General features: G+C 46.9%; 1 protein-coding gene across 1 annotated transcript in view; it reads left to right on the top strand.

Annotated features, from left to right (window-relative positions):
* ZC3H18 (zinc finger CCCH-type containing 18) overlaps nt 1-19880 on the top strand; it is a 449445-nt gene extending 429565 nt beyond the window's left edge. Inside the window, exon 18 of the mRNA XM_086945597.1 lies at nt 18548-19880. Within this exon, the coding sequence (XP_086801723.1) occupies nt 18548-19133 (586 nt within the window). The 3' untranslated portion in view covers nt 19134-19880. The remainder of the gene's footprint in view (nt 1-18547) is intronic.
* The last annotated feature ends 7411 nt before the right edge of the window (nt 19881-27291 follow it).

The raw sequence follows: 27291 nt of genomic DNA, 5'->3' as shown, positions 1-27291 counted from the left end.
CAGCCCACACAAAGAACCTCCGAAGAGTAATCGACAACCAACTTCATGATCGGCCAAGTGAATGCAGTCTCAATCTTCAGCTTCCACACACTAATGATGTTAAAAAAAGATCTTCAAATGGCTCCCACCAACACTTGCAGAACCGTCACCTAAGCCCTCATCCCATCAAGCTGAACTACGGCAACACATTTTGCTGAAAGCAACACAACTTACCAGAAGAATCCAGACCATATAAAACTCTGCAACCAGTCACACCCTCAACCTCCCACCCTGGACTCAATGTCACCTCGCACCTCAAAGAGCTCCACTGGCTCCCAATCCACAACCAAGCACCCTCCAAACTCCTGAAGCACACATACAAAGCCTTGCGCAACATTGGCCCCACGTGCCTCAACAAAAGCATTAACTTTCTCGAACCTAACAGACTCCTCCGTTCAGCCAGACTCCTATTCATGCACACATCCCATGTATACGCAGAACCAGATACAGCAGTTGTGCCTTCTCCTACTTCACTCCTACAGCCTGGAGCAACCTGCCCTGCACATCTGAGCTCCCTCTTCAGTTTTTGAATTACACAAGGTTCATCTAGCCTGATCGTGGCTCAGCCTTGTAGAACGGTGATACCCACATCCACAGTCCATGAGCAATGCACAATTGATGAACCTGTGAGGGATGTTTGCCTACACTTTTTCACCACTCCCTTCTCATCCCGTATGTGATGAGGCAGGTGCCCATGACCTCATCCTAGTGGCACCAACCTAGGCAAACCAACCCAGGTATTCAGTTATGTTATGTTATGTTAGTATGAATTTGTAGAGCGCACGTTCACCCTGGGGTTTCTTGGCGCTGTGTACCGCTGGGGAACCCGTCCTGGCTTTCCCTGTGAGATGGTCCCTATTGGGCATCCCCAAGGTGAAGCCAGGCATCCCCGGCAGCGAGGAGGCCGTTGTGGAGATTAAGCAAGCTATTGCCCAGAGTTGCAGCGTGGGACCCATAGTTAGAGAGGCACCGAGGCGAGATTTATCGAGCCCGCTGACATTGGTTCCGTACCCTGCCGCGTCGGGAATTGAACCCTGGTCCCGGGCCGACCTCTGCTTCTGGGTCTGCCGCCTCTAACCGGTGAGCCACACTTCTCCTGCACATAGAGATGTCAGTCTCCCCCCCCCCCCCCCCCCCCCCCCCCCCCCCCCTATGAGAAGCTCCTGCTCAGGTCAGACCTTCTCACTGAGCATCAGGGTCGGGTCAGCTCAGACACCCAAATCCCAAACAGCTAAAACTCTTATTTTTACACCTTAGTTCCTAGAGTTCGGCTACAGTAGTCTTCCAGAAGAATGCATGAATATCCTGCGGAAACTGCAAAAGCCTACTACTCATGCCTGTTATGCAGCTAAGTGGAAACAGTTCATGCATTACTGCATCCCCAGACAGATTGTTTGGTTCTTACCCATACCTTAACCTTAATGTGGTCCTCACACAACTCATGGACCCTCCCTTTAAGCTCCCTACAGTTCTTTCCTTTAAAGGTGGCTTTCAGAGTTGCAGTCACCTCCCTCAGTTGCATTCGTGAGCTTCAAGCTCTGACAGTATAGGAACTATTCATCCAGGTTCACAATGATAGGATAGTTCTAAGGACCAACCCGAAATTTCTGTCAAAGGTAGTTTCAACCTTTTGACATGAACCAAAGCATTGAGATGCCAGGTTTTCGCTGGCCAATCTGTCCAAAGAGCACTTTTTCAAACATTTGCATCATCTATTCTACTTGCTAACTACTGCATTGGAGAGGGCCTGCTTTATAATATATCTTCAGCCACACCTGGAACGAACAGGAAATGTTACTTACCCTGTAGCCATCTGTTTTTAGTGTGAAGAGCTGTAAATTCACTTGTGCCCTCCCTCCTTCCAGGAGGCCATGTTGTCTCCTTATGTTTGTGCCAGCTCCCTTTCCCATGCTTTTTGGTAGGACCATTTCAAGTCTACCGGTTTCTCCAGCAAGATTCTGTACAGCGTCCCTATGAGCCCTTTTGTGGTGTCATATGTACCCAGTAGTTTTTTCAAATGATGTGAGGGTTCTAGTTGTGTGGTCCCTTTACCCTGAGTGCATCACCCAATGTCTTATTTTAAAATATTGCAGCTTATCCGGTTCGGGCACTTTAAAGTCCTTTACAGTCGTTGAAGGTTTTGATTCTTCTCTTGTGAAACATGTAACGCATCATTAGGCAACCCCCTTTTTTCTAATTCTGGAAAATGTCTGTGTCAAGAACTGGAGGAAATTTGTGTTTGTGTGAATCGGTATGTATTGTGCTACAGATGTGGAGAGACCTTTTGTCATATATATATATCATTCCATAGTTCAAATGTTGTTTAAGTTACATCTAATATATAAAGCAATCCTGGTCTTTGAAATTTAAGTAGCCTTGGGAGGTCCTAAACCTCCCTTCCTGCCACCGCTCTGTCCATAAAGAGCAACCGCTTTTAAAATTTGTGCATTGGCCATTCTATTAATATTCTGAAATGGGCTGCTTGGTAGTATTTGGAGATGTCTTGAAGCGCCAGACCACCTTTCTCCAGGAGTGCCTTCAACATTTATTTGCTCTGTCTCACTCTATCTCTCCCCCCCAGAACTATTCTATAATGTGATTCTGACGGAATTGCAGCTCCGTTTTCGGTATGGCCATAGGTATCAAAAGGAATAGATATAATAGGCGAGGGGGTATGTTCATTTTCACTACATTTATATTCCCAAGCCATTAAATAAATTGTCCCTTCAACTTAGTCAGATCGTCTATTAACTGTGCCTTTAATCTGGGCCAGTTGGCCTTGGTCTAAGTGTCAACTGAGTTTGTGATATAGATGCCCACGTTTTTATTGCATATTTTGCCCATTTCACTGTCCAGCTCCCTCTTAGGTGATTCTTGTAATCTCAAATTTGTCAGTGTTGATCCTGAACCGCAATATCTTTTCGTAATCCTTTAAGCACCTGCAAACGGCCGCCAGGGATGACTCTGGCTCCAGGATAACGGACGTCACCATCAAATAGGCGGATTTTGTGTCCCTCGATGCCAAAGGTCACTTCCTCTGAGAATGTTGTTAACCGCACGATTGTCTGTCCAGCTGAGAATGACTGACTAAGAAAATGAACTGTGAGAAAATATTTAGGTGAAATTCAGTCCCACACTTTAGAACAGAGAACGTTTGGGTCCTGAGCAACATCTAGTTCTGAACTTCACCTTATTATTGCGAATTATCTAGCCGTTGCTAATTAGCACTAAGCAGGGCATACAAAATATACCAACTGATGTAATAACTTCATTTTCTATAGATTTTTGGTTTTCACTATTGCCAATACACTTGTGATTTTTATAACCATTGGTGTACACGTTTGTACTAGGCTGGCGTACAATAAATGCTTTTCTTATATTAACCTAGGGGTGGGATCTGAGTAGCTTAGGCAGGACAGGTAAGATAAGGACGCGATCATGGGTCACATGTATGTTTCAATGAATCTGCACTACATATAGGTATGCCTTCACTACCTCCACGGCAAAAGGTACCTGCCAGGTGTAACCAAAGTCTTCGGTGCAAAACAGAGTCCTGTGGAGTGAGTTCCACCTTGCAAGTTTCCAGTGTTTGATGATTCAGGACATTTTAGAGGTTTATGTCCATTACATTTCAGTTAAGCCTCCTTGGAATCAGTAGGTGTTCATTTACCTATAGGACCTGGCTTGTCTTTTGAGTCTGTAGTCATGATTTGAACTGGGTGAGCATCTCTGCAGGTTTAGTACCGTTCCTTAGAGATTTGGGATGCTAGGGCTGTTATCTTTTTTTTAACTGTTTTAAGTCAATATTTTCCTATTTGTGTTTGAGGAATCTACAAGCTTTTCCGATGTGGTTAAATTGGGTTATCCCTTGAGTTATCCAGTATTGGGGTGTCTTTTACAGATTTACATGCCTGACTCATTCCCTGTCGTCAAGATCGGAGTCCCACAGTACCATAATCAAGCAGTATGTAAATAATGTCATAGGCTATAATGCCCCTGAGCCATGTTCTATATAGCCTATCTAAGTCCTTTAAAAAAAGGACTTGGGCCAAGAGGGAATCGGAGAAACACTGGCTCCATATGGATAGAGCTATTGCAGGGAGGACGATCTGGGACCTCATATGGAGACCCAGGAGGGAGAGGCCTGAGAATGCCTATCTCCGCACGCCTACCCGGACTACCCTAAAAGTATGGACTCTATATCAAGCAATAACCATTGGACTATATTTCCATCACCTTATACACCCATCCACTTTAATCCGGCCCTACAGGAAGGACCCGTTGACCAGTGGTGGGAGGGGGGCTGCAGAGCGCTGACACACCTCTTCCATAATTTCGACATTCTCACCTTTGACAACTGCAAGAGGGTTTATGGTTTGGCGCCTACCAGAAATTTTTCACTATCTTCAACTGAAACACTGGGCTCTTACACCTCACATTTACGAAGCAGCCACTCAACCCCTCACAAAATTTGAAACCTATGTACAGACAGTAGATTCTATGAATGGAGCGATCTCCTATTTGTATAACTATCTTCATACTTCTATGCACACTCCGAGGCTCCGCTGCATGAACATGTGGGAGGGAATTTTATAGCGCGACATCCAAGATAGAGAATTGTCGGGGCTATGGTCGTACATCACGAAATTCAATCATTTCATAGAGCTACGGGAGGCCCACCTAAAAACTATGATGGACTGGTACCTGTACCCTACTAAGATCAAAAAAATATTTCCCAACTTATCAGATATGTGTTGGAGGAGCTGTGGGCTATTGGGTGATTTTCAACATATTTGGTGGGACTGTCCTGTTATACGACCCTTCTGGGAGGAAAATTAAAGATATGTTGGAGTACCTTATTTCGACCACTATGGCAGAAATTCTACTGGGCCTTCACCCACTCACTCAAACATCAAACCAAGGCAGATAAGGCCATTATGTGGACCTGCATTGGTGCTGCAACGGTAGCAATAGCGGCTGCATAGAAGGAGGAGGTCCCCGCTATCTCATTATGGCACTCCAGACTATGGAAGTTACTGTGCCTTGAAAAGGATGGCGGACATATTCAGAGATGACTATAAAAGCTTCGAATGTAGATGGGGGCCCATTGGTTGCCTTCCTTACAAGGGGATTACCATTAGCAGTCTGCCCTCCATCAGTCAGAGATATGCATCTTTTTCAATTTGATCCTACTTGAGGATACCATGACTCGAAACCGCGCTGTAGTTGGATAGTCGCCACCAGTACTGGGTTGGGTGGGGGGGGGGGGGGGGGTTCTTTTGTCTTTCTTATATCCTGGGAGTTCTTTTTTAGGGACTTTCTCCCTTTGAAGGATACCTTCCCCATTGGAAGGCTTTGGATTAACCTTGTCACAAAAGAAAGACAGGCGTGTGGTATATTTTACTTCGGTATAGATCTACTCTCTGCCCTTTCATTTGAAGAAGCTGTACTTACTCTATTAGGTCTCTTTGGGATACCGGCGGGGGTATATAGCTAGTGGCGTACATCACTTTTTTATCTACTTAGCATACCACGCCTTCTGCACTTATCTTGAGGCACCATTTGTCAGTTTGCATTGTAACGTGATAAAATGCTAATAAACATTTTTGATAAAAAAGGACAAAATATTGAATGCAGTCAATCAGCTGCTAGCACCCTGTAGAGCCTTCCCAGCAGAGGCAATTTCCCTCAGATTTTCACTGCACGTCATGTGTGAAGGGAGTCTCCCTGAGTTCTACTCAGTTTTCTTCCTTCTAGGATTTTTTCATCATGTCTGATGAGAAAGGACTCTTCCGTGCCTGCAAGACCGGTGGCAAGAAAAGGGTCCATGTTGATGATCCTCACAAGGACTACATTATTGCCTCCACCCAGCCCATTAGGTAAAGCATAGCAACATTTGTCTTAATTTCTCTTCAAAAACTCTGAAATGGAGAAGGGAGGCTGCTTTTATGGCTTCATTCCTCTAAGCACCGGAAATCGTCTGAGGAGGACAGTGGTGGTTCGTCCAACCCTCACAAGAAACCAAGATTTCAGGAGAAAGACTCTGGAAAGGGCAGGAAACACCTTAAACCCTCCCCAGAGAGCAAAAGCTCAAACCAGGAGAGAGATTCTAAAGTCTCCTCTGAGCCTTCATCTTCAGTCTCCTCTACTTCAGTGAGGAAAGACAAGAAGCCCCATAGAACCTCCTCATCACATCCCGGGAAATTCAGAACAGAAAATATTTCCCATCGACGACACCTCCATCGACGACAGTCACTAGATCATCGACGACATGTTACACTGTTACGTCTTCGGTCACATCGACTGCAGGTACGACAACAGCAACCATCCCCGGGCCCATACTGTAGATGAGAGCATTGTTGACACCATCATAGTCGACAACCACTCCATCTGTGCAGTCGACGAAGGTTTCTTTGGTGAAGTAGAGGAAGATACCGTCGACATCCCTACTGTTGTCAACACTGACACAGTCGACGCCAACTTTGCTGACGATGACATCGGCGGCGATTATGACGACACCGTCGATGGCAAAATGGATTACAACAACACCGTCGGCAACCGGAATTCCATCGGCAGTTGCCAGGATTCCGTCGACAGCACAGTCAACGATGATTAAAGTGCCGAAAAAATAATTTCAGCCGAAAATGTCAGCATACAGTAAGATCTCCCGTTTGCCTCCTTCGTACCTTTTGGACCTACAGGAGTCGGCAGAAGATCAGGATGATGATTGAGAATACGGATTGGCACATAGTCGGTCAGAGTTGCATGTTAAGTGCCAGGAACATGACAAGGACTATGAAGACGAACAATACCATCAACCTTATCTGGCACCACCAGGTCATTATCAACACTATGAATATACTCACGAATCTCGCCCTAAAGAGATGGCTCATCTTCTGCCGTCCTTGATGCATGACCTTCAGGCTATGCTGGCAGACTACAAACAAAGATTTCCATCTCAAAATCTTCACAAGGAGCTGTCTAAGGTTCAACCATAGTCCATTGAAACACCGGTTTCGCCAGGGACACCTACAGTACTACGCCCTCCTATACAGGAGCCTTATCTGGTTGACCCTCCTTGGACGAGGATAGAAGGTGAAATTCCAGAACCTACACCTGCAGATCCTTGGGAGGACTACATCATTCCCACTCCCTCTCCTCCGTCACACCATCCAGCGGATTCCCCTCCAGAAGACATAGGGGTTTCCATAACTTAATGGAGAGGACTTATAATAGATTCCATCTCCCCATGACGGTTAAAAATACTGATTGGTTCCTATATGATTTTAAAGAGAAAGCCAAGACATCCAGGTGAACAGTACCAATAATAGACTACATCTGGCAAGAGGGAGTAAAGATATTGAAGCCCCCAGCCCCGTTACCACCAGTGCTCTCTCGCATAGAGAAGGACAGGTCCCAGAAGATTCACCTTCCTGCCTGACAGGCCACCCTAAGCCGGATTATTTTATTTCTCATGCGGCACAAAGGAGATCAAAGAATCCGGCTGCCCCGATATCCACCCCTCCGGACAAAGAAGCGCGTAAGCTAGACATCATGGTGAAGCGTTTCTCCCCTATGGCTGCAACTACCATCAAGGTGGCCAACGCGTTGGCTATCATCGGCCGCTATGAAAGACCTATGTGGTCGGACATGGGCTCCTTACTAGACTTCATTCCTGAGGACAAGAGGCAGGAAGCCAGAACATCCTCTTAGAAGGAGAGCGGGCCACCTCTGAAACAATCGCCTACGCTATGGATATAGCCAACACAGGGTTTTGCCAATTGGCAAGTGCGTCAGTCTTGAGGCGACAAGGGTGGTTGAAAGCCACCACCTTTAGGCCGGAGGTCCAGGCAAAGGTCCTGGATATGGAGTTTGATGCGGATGCTTTGTTTGGAAAACATATAGATGAGGCACTTCTATCCAACAAAAATGATACGGATGGACAAGGTACTCTCGTTTCCGGAACTGCAGGACAAATACGATATGGCCCAGGCGGAGGTGTTTAACTACCTGCAAGTTCATCATGCTCTAACGACTGCTCTCCCAGACTTGAGCAACCTTCTGGAATCGTCTCCACTTGAAGACCGTCTACTTTCTGAATCACTCCCTGTCAAGGCAATCTCCCTAACGTACCGCAAGTTGTGTAATAACCTACCTGAACCTTTCCTAGCTCTGCGCTGCCGGTAGCAAGCCGACATTGGTGACATTGAAAATTAGCAAACTGCTCTAATGTTTCCGAGGGTGGCAGCTATTTTACTTCGCTTTTGGTTGATCCAAATAAAAGTCCTGCATAGAATGTACCTCACCGGGGTGACATTGGCTAAAATTGGGACGCTACAGGAAGCATTTTGTTTGAGGGGGTGTCACCCAAGCTGCAAACTTCTACCATACTATTTGGGATTGCCCATTCCTGCGTCCCATGTGGGAGGGGATAACCACACGCATGCAAGTCGCACTGGGCAAAACCATCAGCCTCACTCCACCACTGGGGCTCCTCAACATTTGGGAGCCAACCAATCTTACTGAAGTAGAACAACAACTAGTTAACTTGGGCTATGTGTTGGTTACGAGAGCCATCGCGATGAAGTGGGGGGTGGCAGGGCGACCCTCCATAAATGTCTGGGCTGCTGAGCTGGACAAATGTATGGTAGCAGAAAAAAAAGTATTCAAATGCAGAAGATGCCCTAAGAAATGGGACAGAAAATGGAGTGGGTGGAATGCATACGGTTGAAATCCTTGTATATCTCCGACTGTAAAATTGGAAATGGCTAAGGGGAAACATCTCACATTTTGCATGACTGAATTATTGTATGATTAGGTTCAGTAATCAATGCCTGATATTATAAGATCGAACTGTCTCCAATTTATACCTGTGATTATTACAATTTTTACTAATAAAAAGAACATTAAAAAAAATGATACGGATACAGCAAAATCTTTAGGCTCCCTCCAGTACAGGAAAATACTATTCAGGGGAGCAAAAGGGCGTGATTTTGCCACCTACAGAGGAGACTTCTAGAAGGCACACAATATCCGCCCGACCAGCCACAATACAGGCATGCTTACTAAACTGCCACCTACCGTCAACCTTCCACGGCTGGTTTCTCTCGTCAAGGGGGCCGAAAGAGAGGATCAACCCGAGGCAGCGACAACGAGAGAAAGCAATGATTGGAACAGGGTACAATCTCCCCCTTCCATTTCCCCTCCTGTGCGTGAAAAGTTCTCCAGTTTCTTCCAGCATTGGGAGAGTATAACAACGGACCACTGGGTGCTGGATCTGATTGCCTTCTGTCATACTTTGGAGTTTGCAGAGAAACCTCCAACTACTCCACCCAGGGAAGTCCCTTCCCTCCATTTTCACTTATTGCACAAAGAAGCAAAAGTTATGCTCTCAAAAGAAGCTATCGAGGATGTTCCAACTCTTCAAAGAGGTCAAGGTTTCTATTGCCGTTTTTTTTTTATTATGAAGAAGTCAGGGGAATGGGGACCGATTTTTGGATATCGGAAAGGTAAACAAGATCCTGAGGAAGCAAACTTTCAGGATGGTAACTCTGGCCAAGATCTTACGACGTCTCAGCAAAGGAGACTTCATGACCTCCCTCGATTTGGAAGATGCATAATTCCACATTCCCATTCATCGGAAGCATCGAAAATTCCTCAGATTCACGGTGGCTGGTACCCACTACCAATTCAAAGTTATTCCTTTTGTCCTCAAGTCAGCACCCAAGATATTTACAAAGTGCCTGGCGCCGGTGGCCGCAGCCCTATGTTCTCGGGACAACCAAGTATTCCCCTACTTGGGCGACTGGCTGCCAAAGGCACATACGGCAAAGCAAGCAACCAGGACCACAAAGGCTTATCTTCAGCTCTTCAGCAAGCTGGGGTTGACAGTCAACATCGCAAAATCTTCATTTATTCCCAATCAAATAATACCCATCCTGGTAGCTGATTCGACACAATTTAATGCAAAGCATTCTTGTCGGACGAACGTCAAACCAGTCGACAATTGGCTATGGTCATCTCAAGAAAAAAAGTCAGTTTCAGTAAGGAAATACAAGTCGCTACTAGGGATGTGCTCATACTGGTTCCCTTAGCCAGACTCAAAATGCAACCTCTCCAGGAAGAATTGCAAAAGCAATGGCTTCAAAAATCGGGATCTTTTGGAGACATCATTCAGATTACTTCGGCCATGTAGATAGCAATGCAATGGTAGTGCCACATCCCAAACATTTCAAAAGGACTTACTTTCTTGCAAAACATACCAGACTACATCCTGACAACAGATGCCTCTATGGAAAGCTGGGGAGGTCATTTGCAGGACCTTGAAATTCAAGGCAGATGGTTCAATTCCCAAAAAGAAAGTAATATCAACAGCCTGGAGTTGAAGGCCATATTCCTATCTTTACAGGCCTTCCTGCTGAGAATAGCAGGCGCCTCTGTACTGGTCTGTATGGACAACACAACCTTTATGTTCTACGTAAACAAACGGACAGGGACCGAATCTCTTATGCCTTCTCGGGAAGCACAAGAACTGTGGAGCTGGGTAACAGAGCACTGGATTTCTCTCAGGGCTGAGCATGTTCCAGGTTTACACATTATGCTAGCAGATGCTATCAGCAGAGCTACAGACAATTGCCACGAATGGGAACTCCACCAATTCCAGCTGGATGGAGTGTTTGCTCTATGGGGAAAGGCTGTTCTGGACCTGTTTGGCACAAACATCAACGCCAAATGCTGGTCCTATGCCAGTAGGTTCCTCCTCCCAGGGGCCGTTTCGATGCAATGTCTGGGATATATACCTACCCCTTTACCCCCATCCCATAGATTCCCAGGATACTAACCAAAATGAAGCTCAAAGGATGTCACCTGATTCTCATTGCCCCCAGGCAACATTGGTTCCTGGAACTTCTTCACCTCTCAGAAGCCAGACCCATACGTCTTCAGCTGTTTCCTCCTCTCCTGTCCAGGGACAACGGTCAAGTGCGCCATCCGACTCCAGAGTCACTGCACTTAGACGCTTGGTTCCTGAAATCTTGGAATTTAAAGACATGATCATTTTGCAAAAGTGTAGAGATATCCTCACGAAATCTAGAGCGGAGAGCACCAACAAGACGTACAATCGAAAATGGAAAAGGTTCTGATTCTGGTTCCAACGGAATACTCTGCATCCACTTCATGTATCCCCGCAACAGATTTTACCATATCTTCTCTCCTTGGCAAAATTGGGTTTAGCTTTCTCTTCGGTTAAGGTGCATCTGGCTTCCATCTCTCGCTATACAAAAGCTTTCAGTGCCACTTCTCTTTGTGCCTCAAACCTGATCAAACAATTCATACAGGGGCTGTTCTGTACTTTCCCTCCAATGCGAGCACCTCCACCGGAATGGAACCTCAACGTGTTCCTTGCACAACTCATGAAAAGACAATTCAAACCCATTAATTAAGCAGAATTTAAATTCCTAACATAGAAAGTTGCTCTTCTGCTGGCCCTCACCTCAGCCAGAAGGGTAAGCGAAATCCAGGCATTCACCATTAAGAAACCTTTTTTAATATTTAAGAAGGACACTGTGATTGTAAGGACTAATCCGCCATTTATCCCTAAAGTGCCATCGCAATTCCACCTCAATGAGCCGGTAATACTCCGGTCCTTTTTTTCCGCAACCATCAACTAATGCAGAGCAGGCACTACATGCGCTGGATGTCAAACATTGCCTCAAGTTCCATCTTCAGAGAACAAAGGGCATTCGAAAGACTGATCGATTATTTGTTGCCTATGGCCAAGACAGAGAACGAACTGCAATAACAAAACCCACTATCTCAAGATGGATATCGTCTGCGGTACAGTTCTGTCATGCGAACCCAACAAATCTTTGTAAAGGGCAGCAAAGCCTCACTCTACCAGAGCGGTGTCTGCGTCAAAGGCCCTCTTCGTGGGAGAATGACTTTGGGAAAGATCTGTCTTGCTGCAACCTGGAGGACTACCCATACCATCACACTGCACTGCTGTCTGGAATCCGCACAGGATGCAGATGCAGTAATAGGACAGGCAGGGCTTCGCCATCTCTTCCATTAAGGTAAGCCTCTTTCTAGCCACTGGAAAGAGTCTTTGTTCTTATGGTGGTTTCATTTGCTAGCATATATTGAAATATATAAAGCAAATCTAAGTTACGTGTACTATTAGTTACGCTATTGTTTCTTTTTCCTTTCCTCTAGCTAATGCTGTGTAAATATGGAAATTCTAGTATAAAAGTGATATTTTACCCTTCTTTTAAGAGTATATTCCTTGCATTGATAAACATAAGTGTGCACAGGTATAGCTCTTGATGGTTTTTTCACGTTAACTCACATTTTTGGGTTAGAAGTCACACACTATCTGCAACAGACAAACTAAAAATTGGATGAGACTGCTTGCTACTGTGATTCAGACATGTGAATCTATGAAAGATACCCCAATACTGGATAAGAAAATAAGTTACTTATCTGTAACTACAGTAATCCAGTATTGGTATCTTTCATAGATTCACATGCACCTACCCTCCTTTCCCGTAGAGGCTGTTTCCATTTATTCATTAAGACACTCACTTATCACTTGTGCTGGGAAAATCTGAGGGAAACTGCCTCTGCTCGGAAGGTTCTAGAGGGTGCTAGCAGCTGATTGGCTGCATTCAACATTTGGTCCTTTTTTAAAAAGGATATAGATAGGCTATATAGAACATGTCTCCGGACCATTATAGCCTATGACAGTATTTACATACTGCTTTATTATGGTATTGTAGGACTCCCATCTGAAAGAAACAGGTTAGTGTTAGATTCTTTACCTTAGAATATCCCCAGGCCTCAGACTGGATCCGGAAAGTTTTGGGTAGCAGTACCCCTGCGCGTCAGTAGGCGTCGTTTGCGGCTCTGCGTCCGTGGTCGGCAGCGTGATCGCCGGGATGACGTCGTCGGAGTACTTAGACGGGAAGAGGAGTACTTCTAGTCAATTTTTGACTAACTTTTTCGATCTCTTTTGGATCTTCTCGAGTCGATTCTCTACTCCGGTGCCGATAGGGATGCCCGGGTTCAAACCCTGCGACGACTGTAACCGCATGATGTCGGTTACCGACTCCCACCGTTGGTGCCTTTACTGCCTCGGGCCGACCACGATGACAATCTTGCCCCGACTGCCGGGCTTTGACGTCAAAGGCTAGGCGGGAACGGTCCTGTAAGCTCCTCGAGATCCGCGCCGCTCGAAGTCCTGGTCCAGGAAGAGGTCGAGGGACCGGTCGCGGGGCCGCTGTCATCACAGCTCGGCGAGTCGACACCACTCGTCAGGCTCCAAGTCCTCAGGTAAGTCGAGGCACAAGAAGTTGAAGAAGCGACATCGCTCTTGACTCCCCCCCCCCCCCCCCCCCCCCCCCTTACGCTCGCGCGACGCGGCCGGGGGTTCAGACGACACCGCCCACGCGGCTCCACCGGAGCCGCAAGCGCCGAGTCCAGCTCCACACCTGTCGGTCCATGGGCTGCACGCAATGCCGGAGGAGATCAGCGCCTTCCTCACGGCCATGACGTTATGCTTCCTTCCGGATCCCGCCAAGGAGCCTTCGGGTCCGTCTGGGAGCCCAAGCGGGCCGGCGGCTCCGGCCCCGACGCCGCAGGGTTCCTCAGGATCCAGGCCTGGTCCGTGACGACTCCGGTCGACCTCACGACTTCTCTGCCGGCGCCGTCACCAAGGGTGTCGTCCCCGATCCCCACCCCGGTCCGGAGTCGGACCAGCGCCGTCTTCGACGCAGATTGGTGAGCCCTTCACAGACGACCTGGCTCCATCCTTTATTCCTGACTTTCAGGAGATGGATGACGAGGAGGATTGGGAGGCGTCTGAGGACCCTCTGGCACTGGAGTGCCCGTCGAATCAGGACTGGGCAGTTGAGCTAGGGGAGGCTAGTGGTCTGGACACTTCGCCCGACACTGGATTTGTCTCCCCTCCTACCGTGGCTACGGAGGAGGGGGCTGCTTACAGCGTGGTGTTGACAAGGGCGGCCAAGGCTTTAGCTCTTGAGCTCCCTGTCGCGGCCGTGAGGACTAACCTCCTCACTGAGGTGCTCAAACCGCAGGCAAGCTCCGCGGAGCCTCTCCTGCCGTTCATCAAAGCCCTCTCCAAAGTTCTGTTGGGCACCTGGTCCAAGCCCGCTACAGGCCTTCCTGTAGTTCGGAACGTGGCCCGACGCCACCGCCTGGCTCCGGGCGACCCTTGCTTTCTGTCCACCCATCCCATCCCTGAGAGTCTGGTTATCCAGGCCTCTAATTCCCAGACCGCATTCCCGACTACCCCGCCAGATCGGGAATCCAAAAGGTATGACCAGTTTGGTAAGAAGCTGTTCTCCTCACTCAGTTTGGGGCTGCGGTCTGTCAACACCGCTTGCCTTTTGGGCCGTTACACCCACTCTCTGTGGGATACGGTTGCGGACGTGCTGCCGCAGTGCCCGGCGGAGGCCCGGGCAAAGCTCGCTAAAGCCCTTGCGGAAGGGCGAGATGCAGCGCGTTACTCCATACGATGTGGACTGGATACCACGGACTCGCTAGATTGAGCGATTTCAATGACTGTGGCGGTTCGTCGCCACGCCGGGCTCAGGTCCGCCAAGTTTTCGGCTGATGTCCAGGTCATGCTCATGGACATGCCGTTCGATGGCCGTCGCCTTTTTGGCGACAAGGCAGACGGTGCGCTTGAGCGTTTCAAGGACTCCTGGGCTACGGCCAAGTCCTTGGGCTTGTCGGGCCAGCGCCAGCAAACTTCTGCCTTTCGCCCCTTTCGTGACCAAGGAATGGGCGCCCCTTCACGTCCTGCCAGCCACAGGCCGCAAAACCAACCTCAGCGCGGCGGCGGACATGGGAACCGCCGTGGTGGTGCCAGGGGACAACGGCAAGGCCAGTCCACATCCACCCCTGCAGTATCCGCCTCAAAGCCTTCCTAGTCCGTGCTTTGAGGCCCACTCGACCCCAGTGGGGGGCTGGGTTCGTCATCACCTACTCCACTGGCGCACCATCACATCGGACAGGTGGGTGCTGCAAATCGTCTGTAGGGGCTACTCCCTCCCCTTCGAGGCGACCACTCCAGCCATGCCACCGCAGTACCACCGCATATCGGGGGATCACTTGCAACTTCTGCAGGAGGAAGTTATGGCCCTCTTGGCCAAGGGGGCCATCGAGCGCATTCCTGGGCCAGAAGTAGGACATGGCTGCTACTCCCACTACTTTCTTGTACCCAAGAAGGGCAAAGGAGGCCTACACCCTATCTTGGACCTCGGAAGCATCAACGGCTTCCTCCGGAAGGAGAAGTTCAAGATGCTGACCTTAGCTCAGGTCTTAGCTGCCCTAGACCCTGGAGACTGGTGGTAGCGTTGGACTTGCAGGACGCATATTTCCATATTCCCGTCCTGCCGGCCCACCGGCGTTACCTGCGGTTCACAGTAGGCCTCAACCCCTTTCAGTTTACTGTGCTCCCCTTTGGCCTTACCAGCGCCCCTCGGGTTTTCACGAAAGTGATGGTGGTGGTCGCAGCACATCTGCACAGATCAGGGGTGTCAGTCTTTCCCCTATCTCAATGACTGGCTGTTGAAGGCGGGCTCGCCTCAGTCAGTCGTCGGCCACCTCTAGACTACGGCCGACCTCCTGCACCTGCTGGGGTTCTCCATCAATGTGCCGAAGTCACACCTGTGCCCCTCTCAGAAGCTCCTCTTCATCGGAGCGGTTCTGGACTCGGCGCAGTTTCGGGTTTATCCTCCCGAACAGCGGGTTCGGGATATTCAGGCTCTGATTCCAATCTTTCAGCCTTTATCCCGAGTCTCGGTCAGGTTGACGCTGCGGCTTCTGGGGCTGATGGACTCCAGCACCCTTCTGGTGCATCATGCCAGGTGGCGGATGCGGGCTCTGCAGTGGGACCTGAAGTTTCAGTGGGCCCAGCATCAGGGCAACTTGTCCGACCATGTCTTGATCTCGGAGGGCACTGCAAGACAGTTGCAGTGGTGGCTCACGAACCACGATTGGGTCAGCGGCAGATCCCTCTCCCTACCCCAACCGGAGCACGTAGTTGTGACGGATGCGTCCCTTCTGGGCTGGGGGGCCACATGGGAGAGGCGGAGATCAGAGGCCTCTGGTCCCCGGCGGAGTCCCGGCTCCATATCAACCTTCTGGAGCTGCGGGTGATACGACTTGCACTGAAGGCATTCCTTCCCTCTGTCCGGGGAAGTGTAGTGCAGGTGTTCACGGACAACCCCACCGCCATGTGGTACTCCAACAAACAGGGCGGGGTGGGGTCGAGGACCCTTTGTCAGGAGGCTCTGCGCCTCTGGCAATGGCTGGAACGCCAGGGCGTCACCCTGGTGGTTCAACACCTGGCAGGTTCTCTGAACGCCAGGGCGGACAAACTCAGCCGCCGGTGCATGATGGATCATGAATGAACTCTGACGTGACGCAAGGTCTCTTTCAGCAGTGGGGAGAGCCTTGGTTAGATCTATTCGCCACCGAAGAGAACATGCTATGTCATCAGTTCTGTGCGTTGGAATTTCCAAGGCGCCACTCGCTCAGAGACGCTTTTCGTCGTGAGTGGAGCTGCGGTCTGTTGTACGCCTTTCCGCCTATACCACTTCTGTCCAGAGTGCTGAAGAAGATCAGGCGCGACCGGGCCCAAGTCATCCTTGTGGCTCCGGACTGGACCCGAAGATACTGGTATCCTGAGCTACTCAGCATGTCAGTCGATCCCCCGATTCGTCTGCCTCTTCAGGAGGACCTTCTGTCACAGCAGCAGGGGACAGTCCTCCACCCGAACCCGTCCAGACTCCACTTCCATGCGTGGAGATTGAACGGCGACAGTTGAGGCCATTTGACTTGCCTCCTGAAGTCTGTGATGTGATTCTGGCAGCCAGGCGTCCCTCCACAAAATCGGTATACGCCTGCAGGTGGAACAAATTTGTGGCATGGTGCACAGCAAAGGCTGTGGATCCAGTTTCCGCCCCCCTTTCAGAGGTTCTCATCTTTCTTCTTTCTCTCGCCCAGCAGGGCTTTGCTCTGGGCACTATCAAGGGCTCCTCTCTGCCATTTAAGCCCTCTTGAGGCTTCCTGATCAGCCTTCCCTTTTCAAGTCCCCTGTTGTAAATAGATTCTTGAAAGGCATCATACACATGTTTCCTCCTGTTCCTTTTGTGATGCCTCAGTGGGACTTGAACCTTGTTCTAACCTATTTGATGTGCGCTCCTTTCGAGCCACTTCACAACTGCCCTCTTCGTCTTCTGACTCTTAAGACTGCATTCCTGGTTGCCATCACCTCTGCCAGGAGAGTCAGTGAGCTCCAGGCTCTATCTACTAAACCTCCTTTCCTCTCTGTCCATCCGGACAAGGCTGTTTTGAGAACTCTTCCTTCTTTCCTGCCCAAGGTAGTCATGGCCTTTCACATCGAGCAGTCATTCACCTTGCCCACCTTCTTTCCGCCTCTGCGTCCCACGAAAGAGAGATGGCTTTTTCGGCCGTTCCGTTCTCCAGGACTTTCTGGTGTGATCTTGGTTCGCAGACCCACCACCGGGGTTGGTATTGCTGTGGTATCTATTCTAAGGTAAGGAATCTAACACTAACCTGTTTCTTTCAGATGCACAAGTTACTTACCTTCGATAACAATATATCTGTAAGAAACAGTGGTTAGTGTTAGATTCCTTACCGCCCCACCCATCCTCCCCGTTCCTTGAACCGACATCTAGGGTTAAGGTATCTCCCTGTGAGAGCCCAAGTTTTATGGCACCAGTGTCGGTCTCTGGCATGGCTCTACATTCCTGGCACGGAAAGCTATGTACAAGAACTGACGTCCGCGCGTGAGGGAGGCGTCTAAGTACTCCGACAATGTCATCCCGGCGATCAGAAACGACAGACGCGGAGCCGCAGACGATGCCTACCGACGTGCAGGGGTACTGCTACGCAAAACTTTCCGGATCCAGTCTGAAGCCTGGGGATATTCTAAGGATAGAAATCTAACACTAACTACTGTTTCTTACAGATATATCGTTACCGAAGGTAAGTAACTTGTGCATCTCGAACACTGGAAAGGATTCAGGCATGCGAATCTATGAAAGATACCAATACTGGATAACCGTAGTTACAGGAAAGTAACTTATTTTCTTATGCCTGCACCTGGCTAAGCAATGTACAAATTGTTCAGTCTAGTAAATAGGCTAGTTTCATCTTTTTTAAACCCACTCTATAGGTTTGCAACTCCTAGAGTCCCTCACCTGAAGGATCATCCACGATCCTGTTGTTGTGTGTATCCCGCTCTAGTCTGTAGTCTCTAACACCTCAGGCAGAACCTTCATACCCTGTTTAAGCAATTATATTCTAGACATTGCAAATGTTGCCTTCACAGTTACTAAAAAAAATATGAATCGAGATTTGATAAAACCGGGCTGCGCTCCATGTTTTAGTATCTTTGTGAAATTTTTCACACTGGCCAGTTTGTTCTAATAATAATGCTTGGACTTCTTTTCTCCTATAGGAAGCGGACATTATCTCCACCACCGAAGAGCTCAAGCAAGGTAACAAGCATATCAGGCAAGAGCCCAAGCATGCCAGCTAAGACCACAAGTGGATCAGGGAAGACTGTGAGCGGGCCAGTGAAGATACCCAGTGGACCGACAAAAACCACAAGCAGTTCCAGCAGATTTCCAAGTAGTTCCAGCAAAGTTCCAAGCAGTTCAAGCAAAGTTCCAAGTGGGTCTAGCAGAGTTCTGACCGGTGCCAACAAAATTCCAACCGGTCCCAGCAAAATTCCAAGTGGACCAGTCAAAGTTCAGAGCAGTCCTGTCAAACTTTCAAGTATTCCCAGCAAGAGCATAGGAGGGCCCAGCAAAAGTATAAGTGGACCAAGCAAGAGTACAAGTGGGCCCAGCAAGGTGACTAGTGTTCCTGGCAAGGTTACAAGTGTACCAGGCAAACCAGCTGATGCCGGGCAGGTAGCATCAACCAGTGCAAAATCTAGCAAGACCAGCACCTTGACGCGACGCGAGGAGCTTCTGAAACAACTGAAAGCCGTAGAAGATGCCATTGCTCGCAAACGAGCAAAAATTCCAGGAAAAGTATAACACACGGGTATGAACCTATGAGCGAACATTTATGGAATAGAGAGACTATTTGTTGTTTTTATAAATAGTGTAAGAACAGCCATTTTGGGGTTTTTGGAGTTGTCTTATTTTGGCTGCAAGTTCTTTTTAAACTTAATAAAATGTACAAAAAAGCCAGGGTCTTCAAACCAGAAGGGGAAAAGCTGGAAGATCTGGCTAAAGCAGCTTCAGAACGCAGTGATCTCCTTCCTCCATATGTAAGCACACAGCACCAGAGAAACAGAGCAAACTTGTATAAAGACTTAAGGCTTCAGTGACTCGTCATTGTAACTTATGCATGGAGGAAACAGTTTCCGTCTCTGTAAAGGATTCTTACCCATCTGCTCCTGTTCCACGCAGTGCCATGAGTTGTATTTTAGCTATCCTTGCTGTGTGTCGTGGCTTCAGAATGCAGTCTTTATACTGCCCAAAACAGAAACCGAAATCTGCTGTGAACTACTGGCATATCTACCCTTCTTCCTCCCCTCCTTCTCTTCCACTCTTACAAGGAATGAAGATATATATATATATGTATTATATATATTCTTGCTGACGTTTGAATGAAAATTATGCCTGTCTTTTGTTTTAAACATAAGATTATTTTATTTCTTTCAAAGAGAGGGAAACAAAATAACTTAAAGGTATTGTTAGGGTGTTTGTCCAACAAGGAGGGTCTTTTTTGGGGATGAAGTGGGTAGATTCTCCAGAAATAAAGTATTTTGATAAACAGTTCTGGTTTACTCTGTGGCTTGGTATGGTGTCAGTCTACTTTTATATTGCATTTTACCGACTTGTAAGCTGCAGTAAAGGAATGTAATTTGTTATAACTGAGGACCAAAGCATTACAACAGAAACCCTGTAAAAATGAAAATATTGCTACAGCTAGCAGAACTAGTTGGTTATCATAGGCCATAATGGAGTACAGTGGTGAGACTCAAGGTGTCATTGTGTGAATGTTAAAACAGTATAGTCAGTATAAGATGAACATACCTAATTCTAGCAAAAGACACGGGCAGCATTAAGTATATTTACAGTATATGAGATGGGGTTACACTTCAGGGTTTTTTAAAAGGCTTGGCGAGAGATGCTGATTCCGATGACTAATGGGAGTGCATTCGAGTGGAAGTTGAAATCTAGATGCTGCTCGTGGCGATTTAGAGAATACTTGGGGCGTATGATTAGTACATCTTAAATTGCCACTTAGGGCGTAACAGACCAGGGAGTTGGAGGTAATCTGGCTATAGCTGATGGGTGGCTTTAAAAAACTGTTTATATGCTTGTAGAGAGCCTTGTTAAGAGCAGAGGGTGGGGAGTGTCTTTTGCTAGGCTGTACAATGTTTCAGTTGCAAAGATTAAGACCTTGTCAAATGGGAGAAAAGATTGCTAGAAGAAAGTTACTAATGGACTATTGTAATAGTTCAGTTAAGTGCCAGTGGGTTGAATTAATGATTTTTACTCTTGCTGAAATGCACAAGGGTATGTACATATAGATGGTAAGAAACACTAAATCAGATGTCACTGATTGGCGAAGAACAGGACATTGCCCAAGCTTAGCTTTGACGTACATCAACAGGTAGTGAAGTTGTGGTGTATAATTTGGAATCACATGGCACCAAAGGGATGGCTTGAAGGGAGGAGAAGAACTAATTGACAAATTAAGGGTTCAGCCTGAAATGCTTAGGGGATGAAGAGATCCCTATGGAGAAAGTGTAACCCTTAACTTCCACAGCACTAGTTGTAAAGAACAATTCTCACAAATAAGATTTACAATGCGTTGAGGGCATTTATTGTTTTAGCATATATGAATCCTATATAAAGATACAAGGATTCTCAGTAGTTGTAATGGTATATCAAGGTGCTCATAATTGTTGATGACGCAGTGAAAGTGAACAAATAGTGTGCAAGTGTTATATACAAATATGTACATGACTGACATGGATAGTTTGATGTTTCTCCAGTATTGGAGCTTTCATAGATTCACATACCTGAATCATTTCCCCGTTGTCGAGACAGGAGTCTCCGGGATATAAAAAGGAATGGTTAGCAGTATAGCTAACTGAAACTAGGCCCATTTCCCTTTTGCAACCCATAACCTTTGTTATGTAAAAAAGAGGGGGGGGCAAGATGGCCGCCACAACGCTGTAGGGAGCAGTCGCACTCTGCTCTCTCTCCTGCCACATAGTATCAGGTGGTAGAGCGAAGAAGAGGATGAGTAAGGAAAATGTTCATATTGGAAGGCTGGTTGACGCAGTATAACCCTGACGGAGTTAAGGGGAAACGCCGCCTCGCATTGTTAATTGCTGCAATTTCACAGAAGTGGAAGAAGTGGATCAACGGAGCCCTGCAGCAAAGCCTAAAGATGTCCAGTCGCAACAAAGGGGCGCCAGTAGCTTCAGCCACGGGTGCTATACCGAAAACGGCTGCCCCAGGTAAAAAGCAGACACCGGCTCCAGGGATCGTAGTATCTAAAGCTCAACAAAGGAAGAATGAGCTGACAGGAAAGAAGACACAAGCGGCGGATGCCGAGATGGATACGGAGATACTAACTCAGCAGAAGGAGACGCCGTCAGCTAAAGCGGCGATTGCCAGGGAGAAGGAGAAACATAGAGCGCACAGAATAAACCCGCTCCCCCTCACCTCCAAAGACGCGGCGGGTATGAGGCAGCCTACCGTGACGGAATCCTTCTCTGCCAAAACAGGCCAGCAGCAACAGCAACAGCAGACAGAGAACGAAGCAACCAGCGCCGTGATCCACACTCCGAGCGCAGAAGCGAAAGACGTCCTCGAGGACGCTAGCGGAATGGTTGCTGGGCAACCAGCGAAGCCCTCACAGTCTCACACGCATCAGGCGGGAACTGCCGGCATCGATGGAAAAGAAGCAGCAGTGACTACGGTGAGCAGCGGAGTGGGTGGCAATGTGAATGGGGAGCTGGGGGCACTTGAAAAGAGGAACAATATTCAGATGATGGATGCCTTACTGTCAGTGGAGGCTGGACTAAACGCGGAACAGAAAAGCATTGGCAAAGCTAACTGGGGCAGTTCTACGAGTCTGGACTCACAGCAGCAGGCTAAGAGCAGAGGTGCCAGAGGGGGGTCCCCAGAGTTTTACTCTGTTAATGAAGGGTCAGATTCAACAGACTTGAGTGAGCAGGAGGGGGGCAGTACTACCGAGGTTACTACATCCAGCTTAGACTCAGACAACTCTGGACAATCAAGGGATAAAAGCAGCCAAAGAAAAAAGAAGGCAGGAGTAAGAAGAAGAAGTGGTGAAAGCAATAAAAACAAAAAACTCTCCTGGGACTATTCAGCGACCTCTGGGATATACCAAGAGTCTGGGGATGGAACTGGGGTTGGTAGTACACCTCAGAACATAACCATGGAAATGATGTTCAGTACCTTAAAACAAATACAGGTAGAGGCCAGGGTGGAAAGCCGGAGGGCAAGGAGGGACACAAAGAAAATACAGGCATCAATTAGGAAACTTAACAGGAAGTATGAGGTGGTAGAAGAGAGGGTGTCAGAAGTGGAACAGAGGACAGGAAGAATCGAGGACGAGTTGACAGACTGGCAGGACTTTAAAAATGAACAAGGGAAGAAAATGGAAGATCTCCAATGGAAGATAGAAGATTTTGAAAACCGGCAAAGACGGAACAACGTTAGACTTCTTGGAATTGAGGAAGGTTTGGAGGGGCAAGACCCCAGGGGCTATGTTATCAAGCTATTGAAAGGAGCTCTTCCGGACTCCCAGTGGCAGTGGGAGTCGGAAATCCAAAGAGCGCATAGATTTCCACTAGTGCTGAAGAAAAATCACAGAGCCCAGCAGAATGTATTGCCAAGAGCAATGCTTGTGTTCGTAGGAAACTTTCTTGCAAGACAGGAGATCATGGACAGAGCAAGACCAGATGCCAAGAAGTCTTTCGATAATGTTACATTTTTTGCCAGACCTGACTTCTGTCATGCGACAGTCGAAAGAAGATGGAGGCTACGGCAACTGATTTCCCCCCTGCAAAATGTAGGCGCAGAGGCATATTTACTCTACCCAGCAAGATTAAAGGTTGTTAATAAAGGGCAGATTAGAGTATTCATGTCAGAGATTAAAGCAGGAGAGTACTTGGCTGAGCTCACAGAGCAGAGAGGGGGAAAGAAATAATAAAGAGAGAAATACACTGAAACCACCACAGAGCATGATACTATCATACTCCAGGTGACATATAGGGGTAACAGGGAAGGGCAGGAGAGAGAGGCGATCCTACAGCGGAAGAGGCCACACATAGGTCAGGATTGACCTATTTGCCCGTAAAAGGGGGGAGGGAGTCAGGGGGAGGGGGGAGAGCTGGGGGGGGTGAGGGGGGGGCAGGACATATGGTTAAATACAACACGCAATAAGGAAACAAAGGAATATAATGATTTTGAGGAAAGAGTTCTGCAGGCTAAAACTCATGAGAATAAAAAGTGGAGTCAAGTGATGGAAAAATATAAGATATGTCGATGGCTCTGAGGATTGCCTCTATAAATATATGTGGTCTTAATAATGGAGGGAAAAGGCAGAGAGTAGCAGCAATGCTAAGAATGCTAAATTTAGATATAATATGTCTCCAAGAGACACATATCGAAGGAAATAATAAATTTTTATTGGAGCAAATGGGATTTGAGGTGTTAGCTTGTACTAGACAAGAGACCAAAACTAAGGGAGTAGCTATTTTAGCTAAGAAAGGGGTCTGTAAAATAAAAAGAAAAAAAGAAGACTTGAACGGGAGATGGGTTATACTTGAGGGTGAAACTAGTACAGGGTGTTGCACATTGGTGTCAATATATGGGTCTACAGAAGATGACCCTGAGGTTATTGAATTTTTGGATCACGAATTGTCTCTTTGGCCAGAGCCAATTATTTGCTGTGGGGATTTGAATATAAATGGGCTGAACGGGTTGGGTAGGTCGGGTATGTCGGGTGGGGAGGTATACGGGGGGAGGAAGAAGAAGGTGTGTAAGGCTGTATGTGATTTTATGAGACATAATGCGTTGATTGATCTATGGGCACAGAGCCACCCACCAGGTACGGGTAGTACATATTACTCAGCACCTCATCGTTTGGTTGTCAGATTAGATTATTTTCTGATTTCTAGCACATTAGTAGATGGTAGTCAACTAGAAAGACTGCCTAGGTTGTTATCAGACCATAACCCGCTGGTATTGACGTTACCAAATAAAATGGCAGAGGAGAGGAAGAGCTATAATTGGACCTTTGAGAGAGGACTTTTGAAAGATGAGGGTTATGTGAAAAGAATGGCAGCCTGGATTAAACAGTTCTGGGAAATTAATAGAGGGACAGCATCACCTGCTATGGTCTGGGATGCTTTTAAAGCAGGTATTAGGGGGGAAACCCTTTGCTTTACGTTGCAACGAACTAAAAAAGAGAGAGAGGAAATGGAAACTAGGATAAGGGAATTAAAAGATCTAGAAGACTCTCTAATAACAGCAATCAACATGAAGGAACCGTTGGAAGATTTACTGCTAAATATAGAACTGAAGAAGGCAGAGGCAGGTGAAAGTGTAGCAAGAAGGGCTGCAGCTAGGTATTTAGCCAAAAGAGAGGAGGGATATGAATACAACGAGAGAATTGGGCATCTCCTGGCTATTAGAACTAGGCAGAAGGCAGCGGCAGGAGAGATTAAGGAAATTAAAAATGAGGTAGGAGTGGTGGTAAACAAAGTAACAGACATACAGGATGTGTTTAAGAGATTTTATACGAAGCTGTATGAGCAGGATATTACTCGAACTAAACCCGAGATAGTAGAATATTTGAATATGATAACGCACCCAGTACTGGAAGGGGATGAGAAGGAGAAATTGGAGAGGAGTTTTACAGTACAGGAGATCCAGGATGCTGTGAAAAGCCTACCCTGTGGGAAAGCTACTGGCCCAGACCAGATCCCGGCTGAATTTTATAAAATATTTTGGGATGTATTAGGGAAGGATATGCACGAGATTTTTATTCAAGCACAGAGGGGAGAGACAATACCGCACTCATGGGCAGGGGCTGATATCATTGTTATTTTAAAGAAAGATAAACCACCTCTAGAACCTGGGTCATATCGTCCTATAACACTTATGAATGCGGATGCCAAAATATATACAAAATCACTTGCATTTAGGTTAAGTAAAGTTATAGAGCACTTAGTTAGTACTTCGCAACATGGTTTTATTCCAGGGAAGGGCACTACACAGCACACAAGGCAAATGATCACAATTCTGGACGCTATGGAGGTTGCAGGGGATCCGGTCGCGGCTATATTTCTGGATGCAGAGAAGGCCTTCGACCGGGTCTCTTGGGACTATTTATGGAAGGTAATGGAGCAATACGGGGTGGGTAGAGGGTACATCAGAGCAATACAGGCTGTTTATTCCAATCCTACGGCCAGAATAAGAATAAATAAAGGGTATAGTGAGAATGTACAGATACAACGAGGGACGCGTCAGGGATGCCCAGCATCACCGCTATTATTTGCCCTATATATAGACCCCATTTTAAGGAGACTGGAAGAAAATAATAGGATACCCCCAATTGTTCTGCATGAGAAGAGATATAAGGTATTTGCGTACGCAGATGATGTGGCTGTCATCACCAATAAGCCAGATATAGCAATTCCAGAGATAGAAAGAGAAGCATCAAAGTTTGGAGAATTCTCAGGATATAAAATCAATAAAGGGAAGACCCAGATAGTGCAGAATAACCGGATGATATTCCAGGATAGTAGAGTTGTGAAGGAAGCAACGTACTTAGGAATAAAAGTGACGGCAGATCTGGACGCGCTGGTAGACCTTAACATGAGACCATTATTAAGTAAAGTCAAAGAGAATACAGAAAGAATGCATAGATTACATTTGACATTGATGGGAAGAATAAATGTAATCAAAATGATAACATTCCCCAAATTTCTATACTTATTCAGGGCAATCCCGTTATATTTTGATCATAGTTGGTTCAATAAGATAGAAGCTATGGTGAATGCATTTATTTGGGCACAGGGTAAAACCAGAAGAGCATATAGACATCTTACAGTATCAAGAGAAAGAGGTGGGTGGGGGGCGCCTGATTTTAGATTTTATTACTGGGCGGTAGCTCTACAGTACTTTCAGGGATTAATAGGTGGTGGTAACTTTGAACATGGAGGTAGGACACAACGGTTTTTTAATGTTTACACAGTGTTGTTAGGGGATGGGGCAGTAAATGGATTCTTGAATACAGTTGATTTCACCTACTTCAAGCACACAAGATTCAAAACTCTCAAAGCCGCATATAATATCTGGAGGACGATTTCAAAGAAAATAGGGATAGGAAGATACAACAGGTACACACGGCTGTATAATAATAGATCTCTCCCGGGGGAGATATTTGGAGATACAGTAATGAAGGGGTGGGAGGATAAAGGGATCAAGAGAATTGGGGATTTAATGGATCAACAGGGCAGAATCATGCAGTTTCAGGAGATACAAAACATCTTTAGGGTAGGGAATAATAGTTTCTTTAAATATCTTCAGGTTAGAAGTTACCTTGCAAATAAACAAGGTGGATCTTTGGGTTTCGGTTCATGCTGTTTAATGGATTATATAGAGAACAGTGAGCATTGCACAATTCGGTGTTTATATGCAGAATTGGGAAAGTACAAAAGTGATGACAGGGATAAATATGCGAGGAAGTGGGAGGGAAAAATTGGCTTAAAACCAGAGGGTTTTCAACTATCGCTTGATTTGGGTCGAACCACTTTATGCTCTACAACCTTACAGTCACAGCACTATAAAACTTTGTACTCATTGTATTATACGCCGGCAAGGATTGCACAATGGGGAGGTACAACAGGAATTACGTGTTCTAGGTGTGATGATAAGGATGCAGATATAATTCATGTATTCTCAAAATGCCCGCAATTGTACTCTTTAAAAAAGGATATTGAAAAATTTATTGACGTTTCATTAGGATATAAAGTAAAGCTGACAGATGAATTATTGTTGCTGGGGGTGGAGACAGGGGAAGATGTTATTCCCATCGAGTTTATGTTTATGGTAGCCGCGGTATATCGTATATGTGTTGCAACATTATGGCTTGATAAAGCACCACCAACGTTTCAAATGTGGATTGCTA

This window comes from Lissotriton vulgaris, chromosome 12 (genome assembly GCF_964263255.1).
Source record: "Lissotriton vulgaris chromosome 12, aLisVul1.2, whole genome shotgun sequence".
Taxonomy (NCBI): Eukaryota; Metazoa; Chordata; class Amphibia; order Caudata; family Salamandridae; genus Lissotriton; species Lissotriton vulgaris.
This window is presented reverse-complemented; position numbering and strand designations above follow the sequence as displayed.